This window comes from Micropterus salmoides, unplaced genomic scaffold (assembly GCF_014851395.1).
Source record: "Micropterus salmoides isolate LMB-PRFRI ecotype aquatic unplaced genomic scaffold, ASM1485139v1 Ms_hic_scaffold_5, whole genome shotgun sequence".
Classification (NCBI taxonomy): Eukaryota; Metazoa; Chordata; class Actinopteri; order Centrarchiformes; family Centrarchidae; genus Micropterus; species Micropterus salmoides.
In genome coordinates, this window is record NW_024044237.1 from 26,466,956 (window position 1) to 26,489,538 (window position 22,583).

The following is a 22,583-nucleotide window of genomic DNA, read 5'->3' on the forward strand; positions in this document are numbered from 1 at the left end:
CTGCACCACCATTGAGTGGGGCGTGTGTTCAACACAAGCAAGTACAGCCTCAGAGAGCTGCATAAAGGGCTTTAGACTTTGTTTTGTTATGTTTTTTTAGACTGTGAGAAATGGTTTCTATCAGTGCACGAGCAGTGATGATATAGGCATAACAGCAGTCAATTTCATGTTAAGAAGAAATGTTAGAAAGAAAGTTCAGAAAAACATCAAATGGTTAAGTGATTGGATGAGAGTGAGAGGTAATATGCTTCATGTAGATCAGGACGAGACCAGTGAGGCAGGAAATGCCCTGTGATTGTATATTCTGTGATAACCAATCAGATGCATCTGATGTTCTGACCTATGAGGATCATCTCACCTCCTCCTTCATTCACTGAAATACCAACATGTTTCCAAATAAAAGACAGTGTCATGATGATCCTGTTATGGGTTACACTACTTGTTCTTCATCAAGGATGTAAGTGCTATACAATCATGTTTTTTTATTTAAGTGTCTGCATGCAAATTAGATGTTCATGTGATTATTCTGTTGTGTTCCCATTTTTTACATTATACAATTTGTTATTTACTGTTTCATTTATTGAATGTTTTTATTTCATTCAGATACGTTGGTTCCAGTGAACACAGTTCAACTTGGTGAACCTGCGACCTTCACATGTGCTTTGCCTGACGAGGGGTTGAACCGTGAACAACTTTGGTGGTACAAGCAGAGTGCTGGGAATACTCTAAAATTAATATTGAAACTGCTGAAAAATACAAACCCTGAGTATGGACCAGACTTTTCTGCCTCAAGATTGGAAGTAAAAGAATACAAGAATATTAGCAATCTCACCATTTTGAGGACAATTGAAAAAGATGAGGGAATGTATCACTGTGCAGTCGTGGAGTGGTTTAAGGTTACTTGGAGTGGCACCTATTTATCGTTAAAAGGTAATTATGTGATCTGTTCCTTGCAATATTTTAGAATCTTTAACCACTTAACAGTTGACTGTGTTGATGCTAATTACCAATGTTTGTGATAAATAACTTGACTTAGTGTCAGATTTCCAAATTTGCTGTACAATGTATCTTAAAATATCTGTAAATTAAATTTTATGTGAGGTACAATACGCTCAGGATTTACCTTTTATACTTATAGAACACTTATTTTTACAGAGTATCATGCAAAATCCTTGTATGTTATGCTCACATTACATTTAAACTCCAAACTACTATTAGCATTTTTAAGATTCATGTGTGTGCAGATCCCAAACTTTTAACACAGTTTTGTATTATGCAGGCAAAACTCAGAAGACATCAAACTATACTGTCATTCATGGGCCGACGGTATCTGATCCAGTCCGTCCAGGAGACTCTGTGACTCTCCAGTGTTCAGTCCTCTCTGAATCTGAGAATGAGACGTGTCCAGGAGATCACAGTGTGTACTGGTTCAGAGCCGGATCAGATCATTCTCATCCAGACATCATCTACACCGATGGAAATGGAAATAATGAATGTGACAAGAGGTCTGACTCTCAGAGAAGCTGTGTTTATCGCTTCTCTAAGAACGTCAGCTCCTCTGATGATGGGACTTACTACTGTGCTGTGGCCACATGTGGGAAGATATTATTGGGAGCTGGAACAAAATCACAAATCGGTATGATTCTGGGCTCAATACTGGAGGGATATTCACAACATGCTAATATTGTGATTAATCCGTTTTTTTCTTTGTTGTCTAGAGCGGACAGAAATTCTGAATTTATTGCACTGGTGATAGCAATTGTCTGCTTGGTCATTTCTGTGATTGGAAATGTTGTTTTCATCTGTTTCATCTGTTATCGAACTCCAAGGGCAGTATGTGAACAATTTAAAGGTAAGTGTTGTTGATGGAAACATTTAATAGATTTATTTTCTTACTTCAAAAGTTCACATAGTGTAGGAAGTGTAACATCACACTTTCATTTGCATATTGTTAATACATTGATGTATTAATTGTAGCACAATTACGAGTCTCCATATTCTTGTTTGTTACATGTGTGCCTCATTAAACTTTACCTTTACAGTGCACAATGTCAATAATTAAGGATAATTTCCTAATTTTAATTAAACTTGTTGAATCAGCAGAGGATGATAAGTGAAAAGTCAGATTAACTACAAAATATTCCTGTTTTCATTTATTGTTAGGAGTAGAAAGTGCCACTTCGCAAGCAAAATGTGAGAACTTGAGCCAACCACTAAATAATATTGTAAGTAATAATACCAGATTGCATGATTTCATTAACATTTTGTTTTCATTAACATAATTCCCAACAGCACTATATAACAACATGACTTTATAATGAACCTTTTATTTGCTGCACAGACTGAAGGTGGAGATGATCTGAACTATGCTGCGTTGCATTTATCTGGAAGGAAAGCTACAAGAGGAAGGAAGAAAGAGTTGAAGACTGATGAAAGTGTATACTCTCAAGTTAAATGCTAAATGCTAAATCCTGTTGGTTGGTGTATAGAACTTAACTCTGACAGTAAATAAGTAAATAAAAAATTAAATGTTGTGATCCCCTGTAACTATAATGACCTTGAGGTGTTTATGGTAAAAGCCAAAATCATAGCATACAGACATGCTCTTTATGCTCATTGTTTTACCATATATTGATCCTTGCATAATATTATGTTTTTTGTATTTGCTTGTTATTATTCTTTTATCTTTAATTACATATTAGCTTTTAATTACTGTGGCATGAGCTGAGCCAGATTGACATTGATTGAATACAAGACAGTAGAACTGGCAGGATGAATTCAATTATTTAACAAAAGGCACACAAATCACTGTGGACGTCCAGAATCTAAATGTGATTATGTAACTCAAAAAAACAGCCAAGCAAAACAGGCTCCAGGAGATGATGAACATAAGTCCAAACAAACACAGACTGAGAACAAACTGGCAGAGTTGCAGGCAGATGAGCAGGACATGGAAACACACAAAATGAAGCAACACGTGACAAAGCAATGATCAAGCAAAGACAGAACAGAACAGCAGGCAATATATACAGGACTAATGAGAAGGGAGGGAATATACAGGTATGACAAACACATCAGGTAATCAAGACAAGGAAGACACAGGCAGGAAGCAAAGCCATACATGACAAAACAGGAACAGGCAGAAATGCAGACACACTGACAACCAGACACAAGCAATTCTCAACATAACACAGAAACAAGCAAACAATGTATAAAACTCACAGACACAGACCATTGACAGACCCAGAACAGAATATTGACAGTTACCTTTGTTTTAAATAGTAATTATCTTTATATTAAATCTGAGGATGTAAGTCTAATAAGGAATAATTATTAAAATAAATAATAACATAAACAATCTTAGAAAGGGCAGCCATATGTAAATCTGATCTGCGAGAGCAAAACTCAAATCCATGTGAAAAAACTGAGAACTGTGTAAGCAAACAAAACGTCAGCAACACACTAGTCTTGTCAGGCATTACTGGTCACTGTAATTGTTCCAGTCACATTATTACCTAACCAATTCAGCCAATTCAGTCTTAGTTGGTCAAACTACAAGTCTTTTTATGAAAATTCATCTTTGAGTTACTATTTCTCTACTGTAGCTCGGCAAAGAAATATAAATGAAAAACACAAGCATTAAAAAAACGCCACATTAAAACACTTGTAAGATACCAACTTGATTAACTCAGACTGTTGAAGCCTCATATTACCTTCAGCTAAACTGAAACAAGGACAGTGAATTTTGTTACCCATTACTTACATTTGAATTGTTCCTCCTGTCCATAGGACGTACAGGGACCAAAAACTTTCAAAACATGTTTTAAGACCCACTTTAAATGAATTATTACATTTGAATGCATCGTATAATGCCTCATAGATTATGGTGAAAGTAGACATAGGAGTTGTCCTGTCAAATTTTGGGATCCTTTGGAGTATTGAGAATTAAGACGTGTCTAACGTGATCCAACCCTCATCAGTTTGTTTTGAGTTGCTTGTTGTGCCTATTTCAAGATCAAAAAAGCCTCAGAATCATAGTCAAAGTGATACTGAACAAAGGAGGAGGGAGCTCTTAAGCCTTGTCTACAGTACACTTGGTATCAACATGTTATCTGTATCTGAGTAGATTATATGTTTTTAACTGTTAATCAGTACAATGAAGATTGAAAAAAAATAGTTTGATGAATAAAGAAAATAACTGTTAGGGGGCTGGTTATATTGAGGACCCAATTGTAGACACAAAGACCGAAGTAAAAGGAAAATCAGGTTTTATTTAAAAATTCTTCTTCTCCGGAATCAAAAAACCTGAAGCACAAGCAAATTAGAAACACAGGAGTCAGGAAAAAGTCTGGCAACAGGAACTTCAATCACCACCAGTGTCTTTCAAAGTTTTCCGTAGCTTGAGTACCACTGAAGTGAACAAACTATTTGGTGAAGAATGAAGTGCAGAGCCGGGGTTTAAGTACTACTGCAGGGCTTGATTGTGGGATGAATCTCAGGTATGTAGAGGCTCAACAGGTGATTCTCTGATTTGTCTGCCCAGAGAGAGACCAGAGCCCCATGCTCAGTTACATACAGACAGAGAAGACAGACAGGAGACAGACGAGTAACACACAGAAAGGAAAAACAGGGGAAACACTGACTGAAACAAGGACTGAGAGGGTGGCAGAGCCAGATCATGATGTGGAGTGCTTGTGATTTTGCTTGTTAAAGTTTAATCAGATTTTACTCTGAGCTAAGCCAAGGAGGTGGGTCAATTCACGTCAAGAAGCATGTGTCTCCCCCTTTTCCACAAAGACATTCATTGTTTGTATAAAATGGTTGTTGCGATTTTTGTATAATAATTGCTAAAAAGTGTACCATAATGATTAGATTAATTCAAACAGAATATACTTAATATGCTGTATAAATTTTAGACACAGCTGAGATATAGGGACCTTATAGAGTCACATGCTCTAAGAGGCCTTAGAGTGACAATGTTTGAAATATGACAGAATAAATAAACAAATCTGACTGATGTGTTGTGCAAACCTTTATTCATGAGTTTAAAATTATTATAATGTAACTGTAATTCATTTTGAGTTGATAATAAGATAAAGAGCATAACATGACTTGAACCATGAAGCATATAATGATAGGATCAGTAGTAGGAATGAAAAAGACAATAATAATAAAAAGACTAATTTGAAGCTACTAACTCAGGCCACTTAAGCCTCATATTAGCTTTTTCCAAAGACGTGTGGATGCACTCACTGAGACGAGTTGTGTGCATGAGAAGCCCCCTCATGTTCTCTCATATAACCAGGCCAGACACACATGAAAATGTTATATTCACAAAAAAGAGATTTTATTTTTACAAACCACATCCCCAGATGTTTGAGGATAAATGAAAGAAAGACAATGAATATGTAAACTAATATAATAAAAAGCAGATATGTGATTGTTTGAAAGGTAGACCAAGTGATTCCGCAGGATTGTTGATTTGAACTCAGCTGCCAAACAAATACACCCCTCCCTTTAGTGCTCTGTAAGACGTTCCGCCCCCTAAATTTCAAATCTCTGAGGTTTCTTCAGCGTTGAAACACTTTCGCCTTGCCTTATAACTTTCTTCTGTTTGTATACTCTTTAGACTTTTTCCTCTTTGGTGGTTTCTCTACTATCTCTCATTCTTCACAGTGCCTGGCATCCAGCATGCTTGAAAGTGCTGATATATAGAAGCCCCCTCCTCCCATCACTCCTGTGCACAAGCACCAACGCCACCTAATGCATGTTGGCTGGAACAATATTGTGTGGCAAGGTCCACACTGCTTCCTTTTAACTATTTAACAAAAAGTGTATTGATTACAATCACTTACTATCCTATTAATAGCCCTATAAAATGTTTTGAAGTTTAAAAAAAAAAAAAGATTATTATGGATCCCTGGCATGGAAAAGGGTTCGCTGTAGCAGGTTTTTTATCTCCTCTGCCAGAGCACTACTCAACAAAAGTACCTACTAAGTAAAAGGTATGTTTGGTTTGGGTGTCAATTTGAGTATAAAATGTACAGTGTACAATGTAAATCATTGTCAAAAGTCAGTCCTCTTAACTGAACCACAGTTTATTTGAGGACACACATTCACACTCAGCATTTAACTTGAGAGTACACACTTTCTTCAGTCTCCATCTCTTTTTTCTTCCTTCCTCTATTGGCTTTCCTTCCAGATAAATGCAACGCAGCATAGTTCAGATCATCTTCACTTTTAGTCTGTGCAGCAAATAAAAGGCTCATTATATAGTCATGTTGTTATGGTGCTATTGGGAATTATGTTAATGAAATAAGAGCAAACAATGGAATTTGATATCATTACTTACAATATCATGTAGTGGTTGGCCCAGGTTGTCATGTATTGCTTCCGAAGCGGTACTTTCTATTCCTAACAATGATTGAAAACAGATATATTATGCACTTTTCAATAAGGATTTTGAGCTAATTCAACATGTTTTAATTTAAACATGTAAAAAAAAGATTTTTTCCCTTAACTATTGACATCATGCACTAAAAGTTAAGTTTCATGAGGCATACATGGAACAAACAGCAATTTAGTGGAACAAATAATTGCGTATACATTAATTTATTAATAATCTGCTAAATAACAGACTTCTACTGATATATATTATTTTATCCCAGTTTCAGAACAATGAGGTTTGTTTGTCTGCTCTGTATGATGTTACACTTTCTACACTCTATGAACTTTTCAAGTAAAATATAAAAGTAAATGTTTCCACTAACCTTTAAATTGTTTGTGTATTGCTTTTGGACTTCGATAACAGATGCAAGCAATATTTCCAATCACAGAAATGACCAAGCAGACAATTGCTATCACCAGCGCCATAAATTCAGAATTTGCTGTTTGCTCTAGACAGCAAAGAAAAAAATGTATTAATGATGATATTAACAAGTTGGGAATATCACCTCCAGTAATGAATGCAAAATCATACCGATTTGTAATTTTCTTCCATCTCCAAATAATATCTTCCCACATGTGGCCACAGCACAGTAGTAAGTCCCATCATCAGAGGAGCTGATGTTCTTAGAGAAGCGATAAACACAGCTTTTCTGAGAGTCAGATCTCTTGTCACATTCATCACGTCCATTTCCATCAGTGTAAATGATGTCTGGATGAGATTTATCTGATCTGGCTCTGAACCAGTACACACTGTGATCTCCTGGACATGTCTTATTCTCAGATTCAGAGAGGACTGAACACTGGAGAGTCATCGAGTCTGCTGGACGGTCTGGATCAGATACTGTTGGTCCCTGAATTACAGTATAGTTTGATGTCTTCTGAGTGTTTCCTGTGTAATTCAATACTGTATTAAAATTTCCAAGCACATTTTGAAAGTCTAAGAAGATTTTAAGTATATCTAAATGTGACTTTAATAATTTGACAAACAGGCTTCTGACATTAAAAGTTCTTATTTTTAAACATTAACACAGTGCAGCTTGAAATCGGTGTCTGAAGCATTTGCAAAACTTAATAATAGTAGATCACACGATTACCTTTTAGTAACAAATATGTCCCACTCCATTCAGGAGTTGCAGTCCACTCTGCTATTTCACAGTGATACATTCCTTCATCTTCTTGGATTGTCCACAGAATGGTTAAGTTGCAATAATTGTTTAAATTGTTTACACTGAATCTCGATTCAGAAAACTCCGGTGCATACTCGGGTTCCTGGGATTTACGCATTGTCACAATTAACTTCAGAGTATCCCCAGCACTTTGCTTATACCATAGGAGTTTTCTATGGCTGATCTCAGTAATAGGCAGAGCACACAGGAAGGTTACAGGTTCACCAAGTTGAACTGTGGTCACTGGAACCAGCGTATCTGAAGGAAATAAAAACATACAATGCATGAAACCGTAAACAACAAATAGTGTGTGATGTAGAACATGTAATATACAAAAGATAATAGATTAAGGGTAAGATAATGTCTGTGACTAGTTGGCATCCAAATTCTCAACTTAATACATTCACAGAATTAGACAGCACTTACATCCTCGATGAAGAACAAGCAGTGTAACCCATAACAGGATCATCTTGATATTGTCTCTTCTTAGGAACCTTGTTGGTATTTCAGTAAGTATGTCAAACTGTCAAATGAATCTGATTGGCTCTCACAGAACTTAGAATCAAATGGTCACTTCCTGTCACATTGGTCTCATTCTTGTCTCTGTGAAACCTCATTCTTATTCATTCACATAATTTAATGATAATGTTAAAGATTTTAGTTTTTATGAATTTTAGGAACTCTTCAACATCTGCTTTCATTTTTCAATACTTTTCATCTTTGTTAGGCAGTGTCCATGTTCTGCCCTGACTATGCATGGGGTGCACAACTTTGCAGAGAGCTAAGCGCACTTTCAATTAAAAGTTAAAGGTAATGGACTGCCCAAGTAGTTTTTACTGGAAGCAATCGTGAAACTGTGAAGGCAGTATTGGACAAATGCAATGACAGTTATTACAAATCTGGAAATGATTACATAAACAAATGTTAGACCAAAGGTATTGTAAAAATGAGTTAGTATGGTTACAACAAAACTGGATTCACAAAAGCACAGACTCGCATTTAAATTGTTTACATTGTGCTTCACGTCAGGGATCAAAGTATCACCAGTGAAAGATCAACATAAAGGTCCCATATTATACAAAATCCACTTTTTCATGCCTTTTCAACCTGAATAAGTGCCCGGTGTATCTAAAGAAAACTATGAGAAAAACCATCCTCTCTCTATTTCTCCTGCTCAGTTCCTTAGTAAATTTGTGTGTTAGCCTCCTTCTTGATGTCACGGAGGGGTCAGCGTAGCATTACACCTCCTCCAGCCGTTAAGCGCAGTAGACACACCCGCGCAGTGAACACATGCTGAACACACCTCTCTTCATTAAGTCCATAAAACAACAGCGATCCCACAGTATACTATAGGGTAATAAGACCTGAATTATTATTGTACATGTCCTGTTTCTATGTTATTTTTCATATGTGGGTGATCTGCGGTCTAACATTACTATTCATGCTTATAATAAATTATTACTGCGTGAGCTCTTTGTGATACAGATCAGAAGCATTAAAGTGCTGCATAAACTTCTGTGAGTCACTGGAGTTTGATTTCCACTCGTGGGTCCTTAAGATGCAGGATGACAATCGCCGAAGCTGTCCAATCAACAACTTACCTGTAAGTCTGTGTAACGTCATGGTTACTTCTCTTGGTTTGTTTGTAAAACTGCAGTGTGGACATGAACAGGACCAGAATTAAAATGCAACAGTGTATAATTTTTTTAAAACTTGAATCGAACTACAGGTGTGAAAGCACCCTTAAATACCAACACACCAAGCTTCCAGTCTGTGCAGAATCAGCTAGGACGGCTACCTGAATGGCTAAATCAGCTAACTTGCTAGCAGCAGCAGCAGTAGTTAGCGCCTAAACTAAGTAACAAACTCTTTCATTTAGTATCAGTTGAGCCAGAGCAGCCAGAGGACATCAGAGCGAAAACCTCTCTGCTCTGGGAAGTTGCCACAGAAGAAAGTGGTGTGCTAGTCTTTACGACCACTCAAAGCGCTTTTACACTACATTGCATTCACCATTCACACACATTCATACACTGAGCCTAAGTGCTCAAACAGAAACTAAGATTCACACACATTCATACACTGAGCCTAAGTGCTCAAACAGAAACTAAGATTCACACACATTCATACACTGGTGGTAGCCAACAGGCAACTTGTTTTTCCTCCAGATTCACAGCCTCCCCAACAGAGGTGCTCAAGAAATGGAAAGGCAAGGTTTAAGAAAACAAATAAAAGATCCAAAAAACACTGGGAAATCACTAAGAATGGTCTGGGACTCTTTACATGTAAGACAAAGACAACTGCCACTGAGACAAAAAGGAAAACACAGACTACATACACTAGTAAGAGAGGGGAGCCTGACTAGACACATGTAAAACTTATCAGGCAGGGGTGGACAATCAAAATTGAGGGGAAACATACAAAGGCAGGATGTAAAGTTACTGACACAAGGAAGGGAACTAGCTGGTTCTGTGCTAGCTGACTGATTAACTGCAGTCTGGATGCTGTCTGACTCTAGAGCAATGTCTAGCAGAAAAGAGACCAGAGAATTGGACGACAGAGAACCTCGACATTGTTTGGATGCCCGCCTTCTTTGGGGTCCCGTCTTGAGGGCCCTTAAATGAGACTCATTGGGATCAGGAGGATGAGGATTCCTCCTCATTGTACTTACTGTATAACAGACACTTACTTGATAGTAAGCAGTACATTTACACATTTGGAATTTGGACACAAATAAAATATCAGACACCACACACCATATAAGGCATTATTGGGGTGATTTTGGCCCATGTTTGACACTTTTTTGTGTTGACAAAACCTTATTTTGTCTGTGCTAATATTTTCTTCTTGTGTTGTATTGTTTTTTTTCTACCCAAAACAGTGTTCCTCTCAGTGTTATTTTCCTTCCAGGTTACTCACAGGTAAAATTTGGAGTGGTTATCTGACCTGAGATCATGCACCTTGTTTGGCTGGGCCTATGGCCTGGGGCCAGGCTATTAAAGCTGGCTCCTTATGCTGTTTCACCATCAATACCTATACTTTAGTTTTTTCTTTGATTTGGCTATACAGCACTACACACCCTGACCTACAGACTTCATTAACTTTTATTTGTCTTAGTTATAAATCTAATAATGGTTAATTTACTTAAAATCCCCTGTGCTCTCCATCTGTGTTTAGTTCATTGAGGCTGGACTGGGACACAAGTCCACAGATGTGTGCCCATTAGAGAACGTGTGGGCCTGGCTGAACATTTCTCTCAAAATAACACTGACCAACAATGTAGCAGCTTATGTATTTAAAAACATTCTTACTTGTCTAGTGTGCTAACAAGAGTGATAGAGTTTATGCCTGGTTTCAAGCTTTCCTATAGAATTATTTCATTGGCACTTAAACGTGTCAGATTTACCAGTGACCTCTGACCAACTGAACACAAACAAACAGCTAGGAGAGCAAACACTGATGATACTCTTTTCTTCCTCTCTTGGAAGTGTGGATATTGTTTTGTTAAAACAGAAAAATAATATGTAAATGTCTCATACTTGTATTTCTAGTCTTTTTGACCACTCAAAGAGCTTTTATACTACATCTGCATTCACCAGTCATATACTGAGCCTAAGTGCTCAAACGGAAACTAACATTCACACACTGGCGGAACAGCCAGGGGCAATTCAGGGTTCAGTATCTTGCCCAAGGACACTTTGACACACAACCAGGGATTGAACCACCAACCTTCCGATTAACAGCCAACCCGCTCTACCTCCTGAGCCACAGCCGCCCCAATATTTACAGCCATGACAAAAAAAAGTCAGTCAAAAGATCTTAAACTCAACCCTGGCTCAATGATGACACCTGTGCTCATAGGCAATTATGTAGGAATGCAGAGTGACAGAAGACAGGCTTCATGTCTCATTTGACATGTTGAGAATCTGATCATATCTTGTCATAAAGTATATTTATTTATTAAGAATGAAGCAACAAATCTACACAACCACCAATTCCTACTAAATAAGAACTGTAGATGTGGGTCTTAACAGACTTGAAAATTATATCAAAGGGAAAATCTTCTCATAGTTCACAACTTTGTATTTATACATATTATATTATATTATTTTTGCATCATGAGGAATCATTTTCTTTACAATACATATAAAACAATGAAATATACATGTGTTTTAAGTTATCCAAAATAAAATAAAAATTTCCAACTTGGTGAAATTAAGCACCGTGGCTGCTTAGTAATTACATTTCTCACACAGTGTGCAAACCAAAATTACACGAGCCTTAAAGGCTCTATAGTGTGTAGACTGTTAATCCAACCCAAGAGTCCTGACATCAGTGTAGATGCTCTCTTCCTCCTCTGTTTTTGCATCCCTTCTCTCTGATCTGCCAGATTTCCTACCAGTGAAGGTTGGTGCAGAATAAACCAATGAGTCCTCATCTGTCTGAGAAAATATATGGAGACATGCTAAGAGTGGGCAGATGAATTCATTATACAATTAAAGAGAAAGACATGCTGATAACTTTTTAGCTACATCTGATCTTGATAAACATTACCTTCTGACTTTGCTGATCACTGGCATTGGCTGTTGCAGCATTTATTTGCAGAACAACAGCAGCTGTATCATAAAATAAAAACACAGCATTGAGGGGAATCCAGTTTTGGCAAAAACTCTTTGATGGATTGATGCATGAGTGAATTTGCTTACCATTGCAACAACCACAAGAATTTCTCTTGAGTTTCTTGATTGTATAACTGAGAAAGGCTATAACAATCACACATATAGCCAAAGCAGCACATAACAGAATGACAATTGTATTGTCCTTCTGCAAATCCCTCATGTTGATTGCTGACACAACGTGAAAAGGAGCAAATAATAAAAAGCAAGCAATTAGTAAAAGTGTAATTAAGAGAAATTGATCATTTATGATGTTATGGTACATGAAGATCAAATATTTCTCACAAATATGCTATCTTTGTCATTATATTGAATTATGATGCAGTTACCTTCAGTTTCGGGTTTTGATCTGTTTCCACAAAATATGTCCCCACATGTGGCCACAGCACAGTAATAAATTCCAGCATCAGAGGAGCTGACGTTTTTAAAGATGTTCTTGCTGTAGAAACACTTCTTTGTTGAGAATCCCTCACTGTCGTCAACACTATTTCCTTGACTATAATTAAAACTTGGATAAGACTGATGTGATCCATCTCTAAAACAACACACACTGAGTTCTCCTGGACATGTTTTGTTCTCAGAGTCAGAGAGGACTGAACACTGCAGAGTCACCGAGTCTCCTGAACGGACTGGATCAGATGGAGGGACTGCAGTGATATCAGATTCTTGTGCACACAAAACAGAATCAGATGATTTAAAACAAAGCATTTCATTTTTTAAAATTTCTGTATGAATTATGCAAACATGTTAAGTTAGTTACGTTATATGTACAAGTAAGGAAAATAAGGTTTGTAAATTACTATTGGAACTCATAATGAACATTTTGAGGAATCTGAAAAATCTGTTGCTATTTGTGCTGTATTTACCTTCAACTTTCAGGTCTGTTCCATTCAAAAATGTAAAGTTTTGCTGATGTATTTTCATACAGACGTAAACTGCAGTATCACTTAGCTTTGCTTCTGTGATATGCAGAACAAATGTTCCAGGCTCTTCTTTGGTTTTAATGTGACGCTCAACACCCTCAAAGCTAAATGTTTTTCCTACGACTTCAGGAAAGTTTCCTGAAACAAGCCTGATCCAAAACATGCTTCCTGTACCTTTGCGGGTACATGTCAGTTTCACATAATCTCCAACAGCAACGATCTTTGTCTCAAAGATAGGATCATCTGTGCATCCTGAAATAACAGTATTTTACATTAACAACAGAGAAAGAATCATGTACACCCTCTCCTCAATTACTGTCACAGGATTACAACACTTAAAATATATTTGAGGAGTAAATCTGAAATTTCTACATATACTTACGCCCAACTCTGAACATCAGCAGTAAATAAAATATAATCAGCATTTTCAGGTTATTCCACTTGAGACTGCAGTTAAATTAGAAAGCATTATAAGATGATTCACAGTAATGTAACCATATCAAGTGGGAGGAAACAAATACACAGCATTCTGATTGGCGTCATGTTGGCGTTTCACTTTACTACCACAGTGGAAATAATCTCAACTATCTTTCCAACCTAAACACATGAAACAACACCAACAGCAAGCTTTCATGTTTCATGGTGGGTTTCTATAACTGACATTGAAACACAAGAGATGATTTGATCTTTACGTGAATTACAGTAATGCAAAACAATCTGATTCACAACATTTTCCTATATATTTTGAAAATATTTTGATGGACGTTTCAGCTGGTACTAACTAATATGGTCAAGATGTTTAGGACACACCCAAATGACATGTCATTTTACCTTTTGGGGGTAATCAATCAAGAGAATTTCCCTTAACACAAGGGGAGGAAGAAGAGACAATATGACATAATACAGCACGTTATTATGTTGTATATCTTTAGTGTGTTCTTATCCTTTAATGTTGTATTTCCATACTCTCCTTTTAACTTTGTTTTTGTTCTCTTACTCCTGAAGGAAATATATTGCTCTCTATATTTTCAAAAAAAAGCTGCTAAATGCACCACTATGTTCACCAGCTAGCAGCTAACCTTGTCACTCTACTGTTTGGTACTGCACAGATAGCATACAGCTGGATTATCAGAACATTTTGCTGAAAATGGAGACTTGATGTACTACTGAATTAAAGGAAATCAGAATCAGCACTAAAGGTCTTGGTGATATGAATGGTGATGCATTCACTTCAGGCCAGTTCATAGTTCCTCATCTGTATTTCGTCATCTGCCCAAGTGCACGAGAGACTGCACGAATCCCTGTGTGGATGTTCGTGTATGACTGCGTGGACTATGTGTGCTAGAAAAGCAATCTGATGATATGTATAAAAGTCCATGTGTGTCCACTGGCCGTGTCCACATCTGTACTGAAGTATGATCGAGGCTTTACTGTTGTATGCACTGAAGTGCATTTGATAGGTGATGAAACTGTTTAGCTTAGGGATAATGCGAACAAATTACATTGTCAGTGACTTTGAATCTTTCAACTGAATTGAACAAAATGACTTGAATCAGCACAGAGATTTGTGTTGCTTCTGGCAACAACTCTGATAAGAGCAGTGAAATAAACCAAACAGTTATATTGTGGGCCGTAAAATCAAAACAATAAGCAGAAGCCCTCCCCTAGAGCTGAGGGGAACTTCAGGGTGAGGTGTTGATTCATTGTGATTTTGTTTTTACATGTGGTCTCCCTCACATACATCCATTGTTGATATTATCACATCATCAATGATGACCCACTTACTACCTGTAGTAAAACCCATCAGAAGGAAGAGCACAGACTAGAGAGTGGTAGGAGGGCTGTTACATCATCTTACCACTATACCTGCTTAATTCTCAGTCAGGGGAGTGAGAGGCAGGACTAGATCACCACTCTATCACAGCACTATCACAGAAACTCATTCAGCTATGTGAAATTTAGATAACTTTATAAAAAGGAAGCTTTTTACGGTAGACAGCCTCACAATAACAGTAACACCTGTCAATATCATGGAGTCCAGTACAACACCACAAACTCTGGCATCAAAAAAGGGGGAGTGTCTGGCACAACTTCACTTACTTAACAAGATGTATAGAGACTGAAAATAAATAAGACAACTGAAAGTTGTTATATATAAGTTATACAGATGCATTCTGATGCAACAAATGGTGCATGGAAACTTAAGTATTGTTGTGGTTGGGCTTAAAACTAAGGTATCAACACCTTTTCTTCTTTTCTCACACTTTTTTTTTGTCCCAGGCAGTTGCACTGCTGTTTTACCAGTTTTAAAAAGACAAGGGGAAAAAGACTACAAACTACTATTTTTATGATTATAAATATCCCAAAAACTTACAAGAGAAAGGGTATAGAAATTCTAGGTCATGACTGTTTTTCAACACACCTCTCTGCGGTATGGTGCTTTTCATTGATAGTTGCTGTCAGAGGGGGGATGTATTTAACATTCACTGGTCCCACCCTGGTCTTTTGATCTCATGTTTAAGTTTGCCTGATTAACTTCAAATATGTTTGAAAGCCATGCTAATGTATGTTCCAATGTGCATCATGTCAATCCATTTCTTTCAAAATTTTACCAAAACATGAACCAATAAGAAGATTCTATATTTTGAGATTGCAGATGCACATGGTTGTAGATGTGGTTGTATCTTTAGAAACACAAGATACATTATTTGAACTTAAAATGAGCACATTGACAAGTAAGAACAACTAAAAACATTTTAATTTGTTTAACTGCAACTAGACTGCTGAAGCCTCAGGTAGCTCTCCCCTCACTGCATATCCTGTTAAAGCACATAGTCAGGTCTGTTCTGAGTAAACAGCCTCGATGGTTGGTCAAAGAGCAGAGAAACGGCCCACCGCAGCATCTCTGTCAGTGCAGCTGCTACATGTGGTTTTTGCTTGTTGTACAGACATGAAGAAGGTCTCTACAAAGTACAGAGTACCAGGAAGAAGCAGGAGTTTATTCATTTGAGTAGCTATCCCCTGATATTTTTACACTGGTTATTTTTTTAAACATTTAAAAAACATACTTTTCTCATTATGTGTTTATTGTTATTAAATATGTTTCTGTTGAGGAATGTTGTGGTGGACAGATACACAGCATTTCATCGTCAAAACCACTGGCAAAAACTCCTAGCTGTCTGTCTCCTAGGCACTCTCTCTCTCTCTCTCTCTCTCTCTCTCTCTCTCTCTCTCTCTCTCTCTCCCGTAAAGCTAACCAAGTTTAAAAAAAAGTGAAGTCCAAAATATGAAGTCAAAAACATGAGCAGTTTAACTTGCATTTGGCCTTTGCACATCAGAAAGTCATGCCAAACATGAGAAAGGAAACAATCAATAAAATTCAACTTGGTGTGATTCATTATTGTTATAGGTTGATAAATTCCCCTAAACATCAAACATCTATGACATTAAATGTATCTGGTTCTCAGTGCTATTGTGGGAGAGAATCAGCTAATCAGCTTTTTGGTGATGCCTTTGGTGGCATCACCAAAAATGTCAAGTTGTCGATTGTGCTTCATGAAATGTTAGGACATAAAAAATCTTTGAATATGTTCACATGTGAACAAGGAAACTTTGAGTGATGTACTGACTGACAGAGCAATATTAGAATCACTACAGCCATTCCACTATTATGGCAAAAATATACATTTGAGAATATATATCATATAAATCTGCATGAGTTGGTGTTAATGGTCAAATCAGTGACACGTGTATTTGAAGGAAATTTGAAGGTCAATTTTGATATTGGCTTATCTGTCTGTTCTTCTGTCCCACTCTACTTTCACATTTGTCTGCCTCTGACTTTGTTGTAATTCTCAGCATCTAATGGTAACAGTCATCCATCCATCCATCTTCAACTGCTTATCCTGCGTACAGGGCCGCAGGGGGCTGGAGCCAATCCCAGCCGACATCGGGCCTAAGGCAGGGTACACCCTGGACAGGTCACCAGTCCATCGCAGGGTAACAGTCATACACAAACCAAATAAGCACAGACACATCTCAGAAACCAACTAACCTACTGTCAATCACTATCAAAACTCTGTCCATCACTAGAACACAATATCAAGTTTCCACAATCCACACATATCACCTAAACTTAGGTTACACTGCAATCAAAACATTTTTATTGGATGAATAGTCACATTAAACACTAAATTAATCTAATCACTGACTTGATTTGCATATAATACGTTCAGATGTCACACAATGTAAAGTAATTTCTTACACTAATTGAATCCTGCGATGATTGAAACTCTAGCTATTGTCAAAATAAACAAATCATGGCTAGCAAATTAAACATGAAACATCAAAATGAAGTAAACAGGTTTTTAGTAGTGTCAAAGGTTCTCAGTTGGATTCAGGTCTGGGAAACGTGAAGGCCAGTTAATGGCATCTATTGTTATGAGTCTGCTGTTCTCCTCCCTACCCCTTGTGCCTATGTTCTTCTCTCTCCCAGTGTCTCCTGTTAGTCTCCCTGGTGGCATCCGAAAAGTAAAAAAAATCTCCTTTCCTAACCACCTTTCCTTGACCTCAATGGAAAACATCATTTAGAATCTGTGACTGAAGTAAATTTAATTAATGATATTGCTGAAGGCTGACAATACATAACATACATGCTGCAACATTATCCACACTTTGATCAAGTTACAAGACCAGTAACACAGCTCGCACGGGTCTCAGTTAGCCTGTTGTTGACAGTTTAAGACATATGCATATCAGCAAGTTATGGCATAAGAGAGAAAAGGCTTAATAGCCAATGGTAACTTACATGGTAATCAACATTCTTTATCCGTCATGGTCGGTGATTTCTCTTTTTTATTATTGTGGAAAACACTTTATGGCTTATTTCAACAACCCGAAACATAAAATGGCGTTGATATTAGATTACAAAAAAGCCCCCCAAAAAAGGGATTTTGCTAAATGTGGTCAATGGATTTTATCGTTTGAGATTGAGAACGTGCATTGCTTTAAATGTTGCCACCGCAAGGAATTGTGGGACGGCATTCTCTCCTTTCCTTTCGTAAAGGATGGTCCGGTGTACCCTATGCTAAAGGACATAGGAAAGGAAGCACTGAGGCACCTTTCCTTTGCTTTTAGAGAATTCGGCCAGGCATTGTCCTGCACCAAGAGGAACCAGCATATGGTCTGACAATGGCTCATTCCGGTACCTAACAGCAGTCAGGGTACAGCTCTGTCCAGCTCTCTTTGCGTAATGGCCCATCTCCTGGTATCTCCTCCATGCTCTTGAGACTGTGCTAGGAGACACAGCAAACCTTCTTGCGACGGCTTATACGGATGTGCCATCCTGGAGGAGCTGGACTACCTGTGTAACCTGAATGTGCTGAAGGTACTGGCTCATGCTACCAGAAGTGACAAGGACACAAGCAAAATGCAAAACTAGAGAGAAAAATCTGTCAGGAAGGATAAGGACAGAGCAATTCCCTGTGGCCACACCCTGCAAAACAATTCCCTTTTATTAAGTTGTCTTGCTGTTGCCTCTCCAGAACACCTGTCATTTGCACCAAAACAAGGGACACTGATTCACAGCTAATGCTTCCTAACTGATAAAGTTTAATTGACTTGACATTATACTATGATAAGTAAGTGTTCCCATAATTATTTTGAGCATGTACATATCTATGATTAAAAACAGACTGGACAAAATATAATGTCAAAATTATACATTAAACATTTTAAACTCTTTCATTTTAAAGTATTGCTACCAATATCAGATGTGAAATTGTATAGAATATTTCTCTGCAAATCCAGTTGATTGTTAATCAATAACAAAAGGCCTGACATCAGTGTAGATCGTCTCTCCCTCTGTGCTTTTACATTCCTTCTCTCTGCTCTGCCAGTTTTCTCTTGGTGAAGGTTGGTGCAGAATAAGCCAATGATTCCTCATCTCTCTGAGAAAGTATGTGGAAAAATGTTATGAGATAGCCGATGTTACTGTTTACATAATGCTGAATAAAAAAGATGCCAAAAATTTTTCCAGTGTCATCTTTTCTTTATATACCTTACCTGCTGTCTTTGCTGATCTACAGTGTCTGTTGCAGCATTTGTTCGAAGAGCAACGGCAGCTATTATAAAATGAAAACAAATGTATTAAAGATGCTGTGCATTCGTTTACACAAATCAGTAACGTAAGTCATGTAAAGTTATCTTTTGCAAAATACTGTTAATTAAGATTAATGTATGAGAAACTTCACTTACTTTTGCAACAACCACAAGATGTTTTCTTGATGATATAAATCAGAAAGGCAATAACAATCAGACTTACAACCAAAGCTGCACACAACAGAAACAAAATAGTTTTGGCCTTCTGCAAATCCCATATGTTGAGTGCTGAAACAACATGAAAAGGAGTAGAAAAATAAAAGTAAATTACTATTTTGATAAAGTGACAATGCATAAGGAACAAATGTGTTAGTTTACTTTTATACATCTTATCATGTTTTTCTATAATGTCTAATTATCAGCAAAATCACAATCAAATGTTCCTCCCATGAATTCTGGCAAGTTTCTCAAAACACGCCTGATCCAAAATATGATCTTAAAGGATTCTGCCAGCTTTTTAATGATTAATATGAAAATAATAAGCAGTTACCTTCAATGTTCAATTTTGTTCCATTTCCAAATAATATCTCTCCACATGTGGCCACAGCACAGTAATACGTCCCAGCATCAGAGGAGCTGATGTTCTTGGAGAAGTTGTAGACACATTTTTGTGGTGTGCGATCCTCAGGACTCTCTCACATTCATCACCACTGTTTCTATGAGCATAAATGACACTGGGATGAGACTCTGATCCGACTCTGAACCAGTACACACGGTGTTCTCCTGGACATGTGTTGTTCTCTGAGTCAGAGTGGACTGAACACTGCAGAGTCACTGAATCTCCTGGGCGAACTGGATCAGATGGAGGGACTTGAATGATGGCAGTGATATCTGGTTCTGGTCCTGGGAAATACATGCAAATAAACATGCTTTACTCACTTTGATGCAAATAAAAGTAGTTAAAATGTTGATATGTGATTTATAAATTATGGAACTGTGTACTATCGTTATCTGTATGTAGGAAAATTTTACCATATAATTTGCTTTTATAAATTATGTCTGATGTAAGCATGATCAAAACATTTATTTTATATAATGTGAAACAACTGCTTGCTGTATTTTGTTTACCTTTAATTCTCAGAAATGTTCGTTTAAAATTGTCATTTTGAGTTGGTTTGCTTTTATACAGTAGTAAAATCCAGTATCACTGAGTTCTGTTTCATTAATATGGAGAAAAAATTTTCCAGGCTCTTGATTTGCTGTAATGCGCGGAATCTTATTAACAGCATTATAATCAAAGGCTAATGTTCCTCCCAAAAGTTCAGGAAAGACTCCAGAAACAAGCCTGATCCAGAGCAAGGTTTCTGTAGACTTGCAGGTACACGTCAGTTTCACATAATCTCCAACACCAACTGTCTTTGTCTCAATGATCTCCACATCTGAGCATCCTGAAAAGACACACATTTACATTAATAGCAGAGATAAAGTCAGTGCCCTTGTGGGAACATGACAAAACATCAAATATATATATCTAGAGTGAATCTGACATTTCTACACATACTTACGCCCCACTCTGACCATCAGCAGTAAAGAAAAAACAATCATCATTTTCTAGTTAATTCCACTTATGACTGCTGTTAAAACATATTGAGGAGGTTTCTCCTTAATGTAATCATATAAGTGGGAGGGAACAATTTCAGAGTGATCTGATTGGCCTTTCATTATGTTGACATTCACTGTACTACCACAGTGGAAATAATCTCAACCATCTTTCCAACCTAAACAAATGTACAACACCACCATCAAGCTTTTGTTTAATGGTGGGTTTCTATAACTGACATTGAAAAACAAAAGATGAATGGAACTTAATGTGAATAGTAGTCTAAAACAATCTGTGGAATACAAATATGTGGATTAACTTTTCAGCTGATGATATAGTCAAGGTTTTCAGGAAACACATATATCACCTAAATTACAATTGATTTTACCTTGTGGAGGTCATGGATTAAGAGAATTTCCCTTAACACAAGGGGGGAGAAAGACATTTTCATTCACTCATGTACTACGATATTTATTAGGGGTTGTAGCCTGATTCCTGGAAACCCTAAAATTGATAGCAGGTGCACAATTTTTGGATTCATGCATATTGTCCCTGTCCAACATGAATCTCTGTCATTGTTTTCTCTATTAAACCAATGAAACTAGCACCCAAAATTAAAATTCAAAGACGTATTGTCAAACAAAACTGTCTGATAATGTTTTTTACAGACTGATTAAGTAAGGCACCTAAAACTACTTGATAAAATTTAGAAAATATGTTGATGTCAAATTAATTATGATTAAGCCCCTGTACACTCAAAGTTGAGCCACACATTTGTTTTAACTTATGTTATTTTATTAGAGCTTTTCTCAGAACTGTGTGGGCCAGTACAAACTGTACTTGATATATTCTCACCCTTCTGTTCGTTTTGTCTCACCTGTTAGTGCCATACAACATTCACCTTCATTATTCTTAGCAGTAAATCAAGTTTGATGACATCATGTAAATCCCTTCACCCAACTTCCACCTGACAAAAGGTCTAATCACACAGGGTAATTGAAAACACCAGTGTGGCTGTGCATGACATTTAAAATCAAAGTCAGGTTTTTGACCATCCTACCTAAATGGCACACTAAAGTAGTTCCTATGTTAGCGCTGAACAATAGCGTTCGATGTGAATAACACATGGCAGAAATCCACGTAATTCCTTGAGAGACTAGACTTACTGAACTACTTAAATTTACATTTAATGGTTGTAGGATTTAAAGACCAGAACTCTCATAGTTGCTTTTAAATTAGCTCTAAACATAAAACTGACAACTCTGGTTATCCTATAGCTGTAACAGGGATTGAATCGATACGTTTGATTTGTGAGTATTACAAAAAAAACATCTGCAATTTGCAGTTATTCACAAAGATAGAGGAGCCATCTTAAATACTGTGCAAGCCATCTAATTCAGATGCTCAATTATGACCCACCCACTCTGCATGTCAGTCATGCAGAGCACAGCAGAGTTGGGGAGGGCTGTTAAACCACCCATCCTCTGTACTGGCTTTTCTTCTTTTCAGAGGGCTGGTGAAAGGCATCCGCAGAGCATCGCTCTCACGGTAACACAGGAACACAATCACACGGAGGTGATTATGCATATTTTATCTTAGGGAGGGAATCAATGTGAACCTGAAAAAAACACAAATAAAATAACCCAGCGATAAACAAGGTGATCAACATGAAACA

General features: G+C 37.2%; 3 protein-coding genes and 1 pseudogene across 3 annotated transcripts; 1 reads left to right on the plus strand and 3 right to left on the minus strand.

Moving 5' to 3' along the window:
* The first annotated feature begins 244 nt into the window (after positions 1-244).
* LOC119888433 lies at positions 245-2,547 on the plus strand. The gene is made up of 6 exons (XM_038698988.1): positions 245-272; positions 604-930; positions 1,280-1,636; positions 1,719-1,852; positions 2,164-2,225; positions 2,342-2,547. The coding sequence occupies exons 1-4, from the start codon at positions 245-247 to the stop codon at positions 1,751-1,753; spliced, it is 747 nt and encodes a 248-aa protein (XP_038554916.1). The 3' UTR covers positions 1,754-1,852; positions 2,164-2,225; positions 2,342-2,547.
* Positions 2,548-5,893: 3,346 nt separating this feature from the next.
* Positions 5,894-8,082, minus strand: LOC119888985. Its single transcript, XM_038699808.1, has 6 exons — positions 8,040-8,082; positions 7,542-7,871; positions 6,980-7,336; positions 6,771-6,896; positions 6,353-6,414; positions 5,894-6,245 (listed from the first exon to the last, which is right to left on the minus strand). The coding sequence occupies exons 1-6, from the start codon at positions 8,080-8,082 to the stop codon at positions 6,123-6,125; spliced, it is 1,041 nt and encodes a 346-aa protein (XP_038555736.1). The 3' UTR covers positions 5,894-6,122.
* Positions 8,083-11,581: 3,499 nt separating this feature from the next.
* Positions 11,582-13,735, minus strand: LOC119888980. Its single transcript, XM_038699805.1, has 6 exons — positions 13,592-13,735; positions 13,153-13,461; positions 12,616-12,951; positions 12,317-12,457; positions 12,165-12,226; positions 11,582-12,052 (listed from the first exon to the last, which is right to left on the minus strand). The coding sequence occupies exons 1-6, from the start codon at positions 13,632-13,634 to the stop codon at positions 11,918-11,920; spliced, it is 1,026 nt and encodes a 341-aa protein (XP_038555733.1). The 5' UTR covers positions 13,635-13,735; the 3' UTR covers positions 11,582-11,917.
* Positions 13,736-16,536: 2,801 nt separating this feature from the next.
* On the minus strand, positions 16,537-20,929 carry LOC119889458 (annotated as a pseudogene).
* Positions 20,930-22,583: the final 1,654 nt, after the last annotated feature.

Excerpts from the sequence above, each read along its gene's own strand:
- LOC119888985 (XM_038699808.1), bottom strand. The coding sequence starts at position 8,082 with ATGATCCTGTTATGGGTTACACTGCTTGTTCTTCATCGAGGAT. Across the intron at positions 7,337-7,541 it reads GACATATTTGTTACTAAAAG|GAAACACTCAGAAGACATCA; the intron begins GTAATCGTGTGA and ends TGAATTACACAG. Across the intron at positions 6,246-6,352 it reads GCCAACCACTACATGATATT|ACTAAAAGTGAAGATGATCT; the intron begins GTAAGTAATGAT and ends TTTGCTGCACAG.
- LOC119888980 (XM_038699805.1), bottom strand. The coding sequence starts at position 13,634 with ATGCTGATTATATTTTATTTACTGCTGATGTTCAGAGTTGGGC. Across the intron at positions 12,227-12,316 it reads TTCTTGTGGTTGTTGCAATG|CTGCTGTTGTTCTGCAAATA; the intron begins GTAAGCAAATTC and ends TTTATGATACAG. Across the intron at positions 12,053-12,164 it reads GTGATCAGCAAAGTCAGAAG|ACAGATGAGGACTCATTGGT; the intron begins GTAATGTTTATC and ends ATATTTTCTCAG.
- LOC119888433 (XM_038698988.1), top strand. The coding sequence starts at position 245 with ATGCTTCATGTAGATCAGGACGAGACCA. Across the intron at positions 273-603 it reads TGTAGATCAGGACGAGACCA|ATACGTTGGTTCCAGTGAAC; the intron begins GTGAGGCAGGAA and ends TATTTCATTCAG. Across the intron at positions 1,637-1,718 it reads TGGAACAAAATCACAAATCG|AGCGGACAGAAATTCTGAAT; the intron begins GTATGATTCTGG and ends TTTGTTGTCTAG.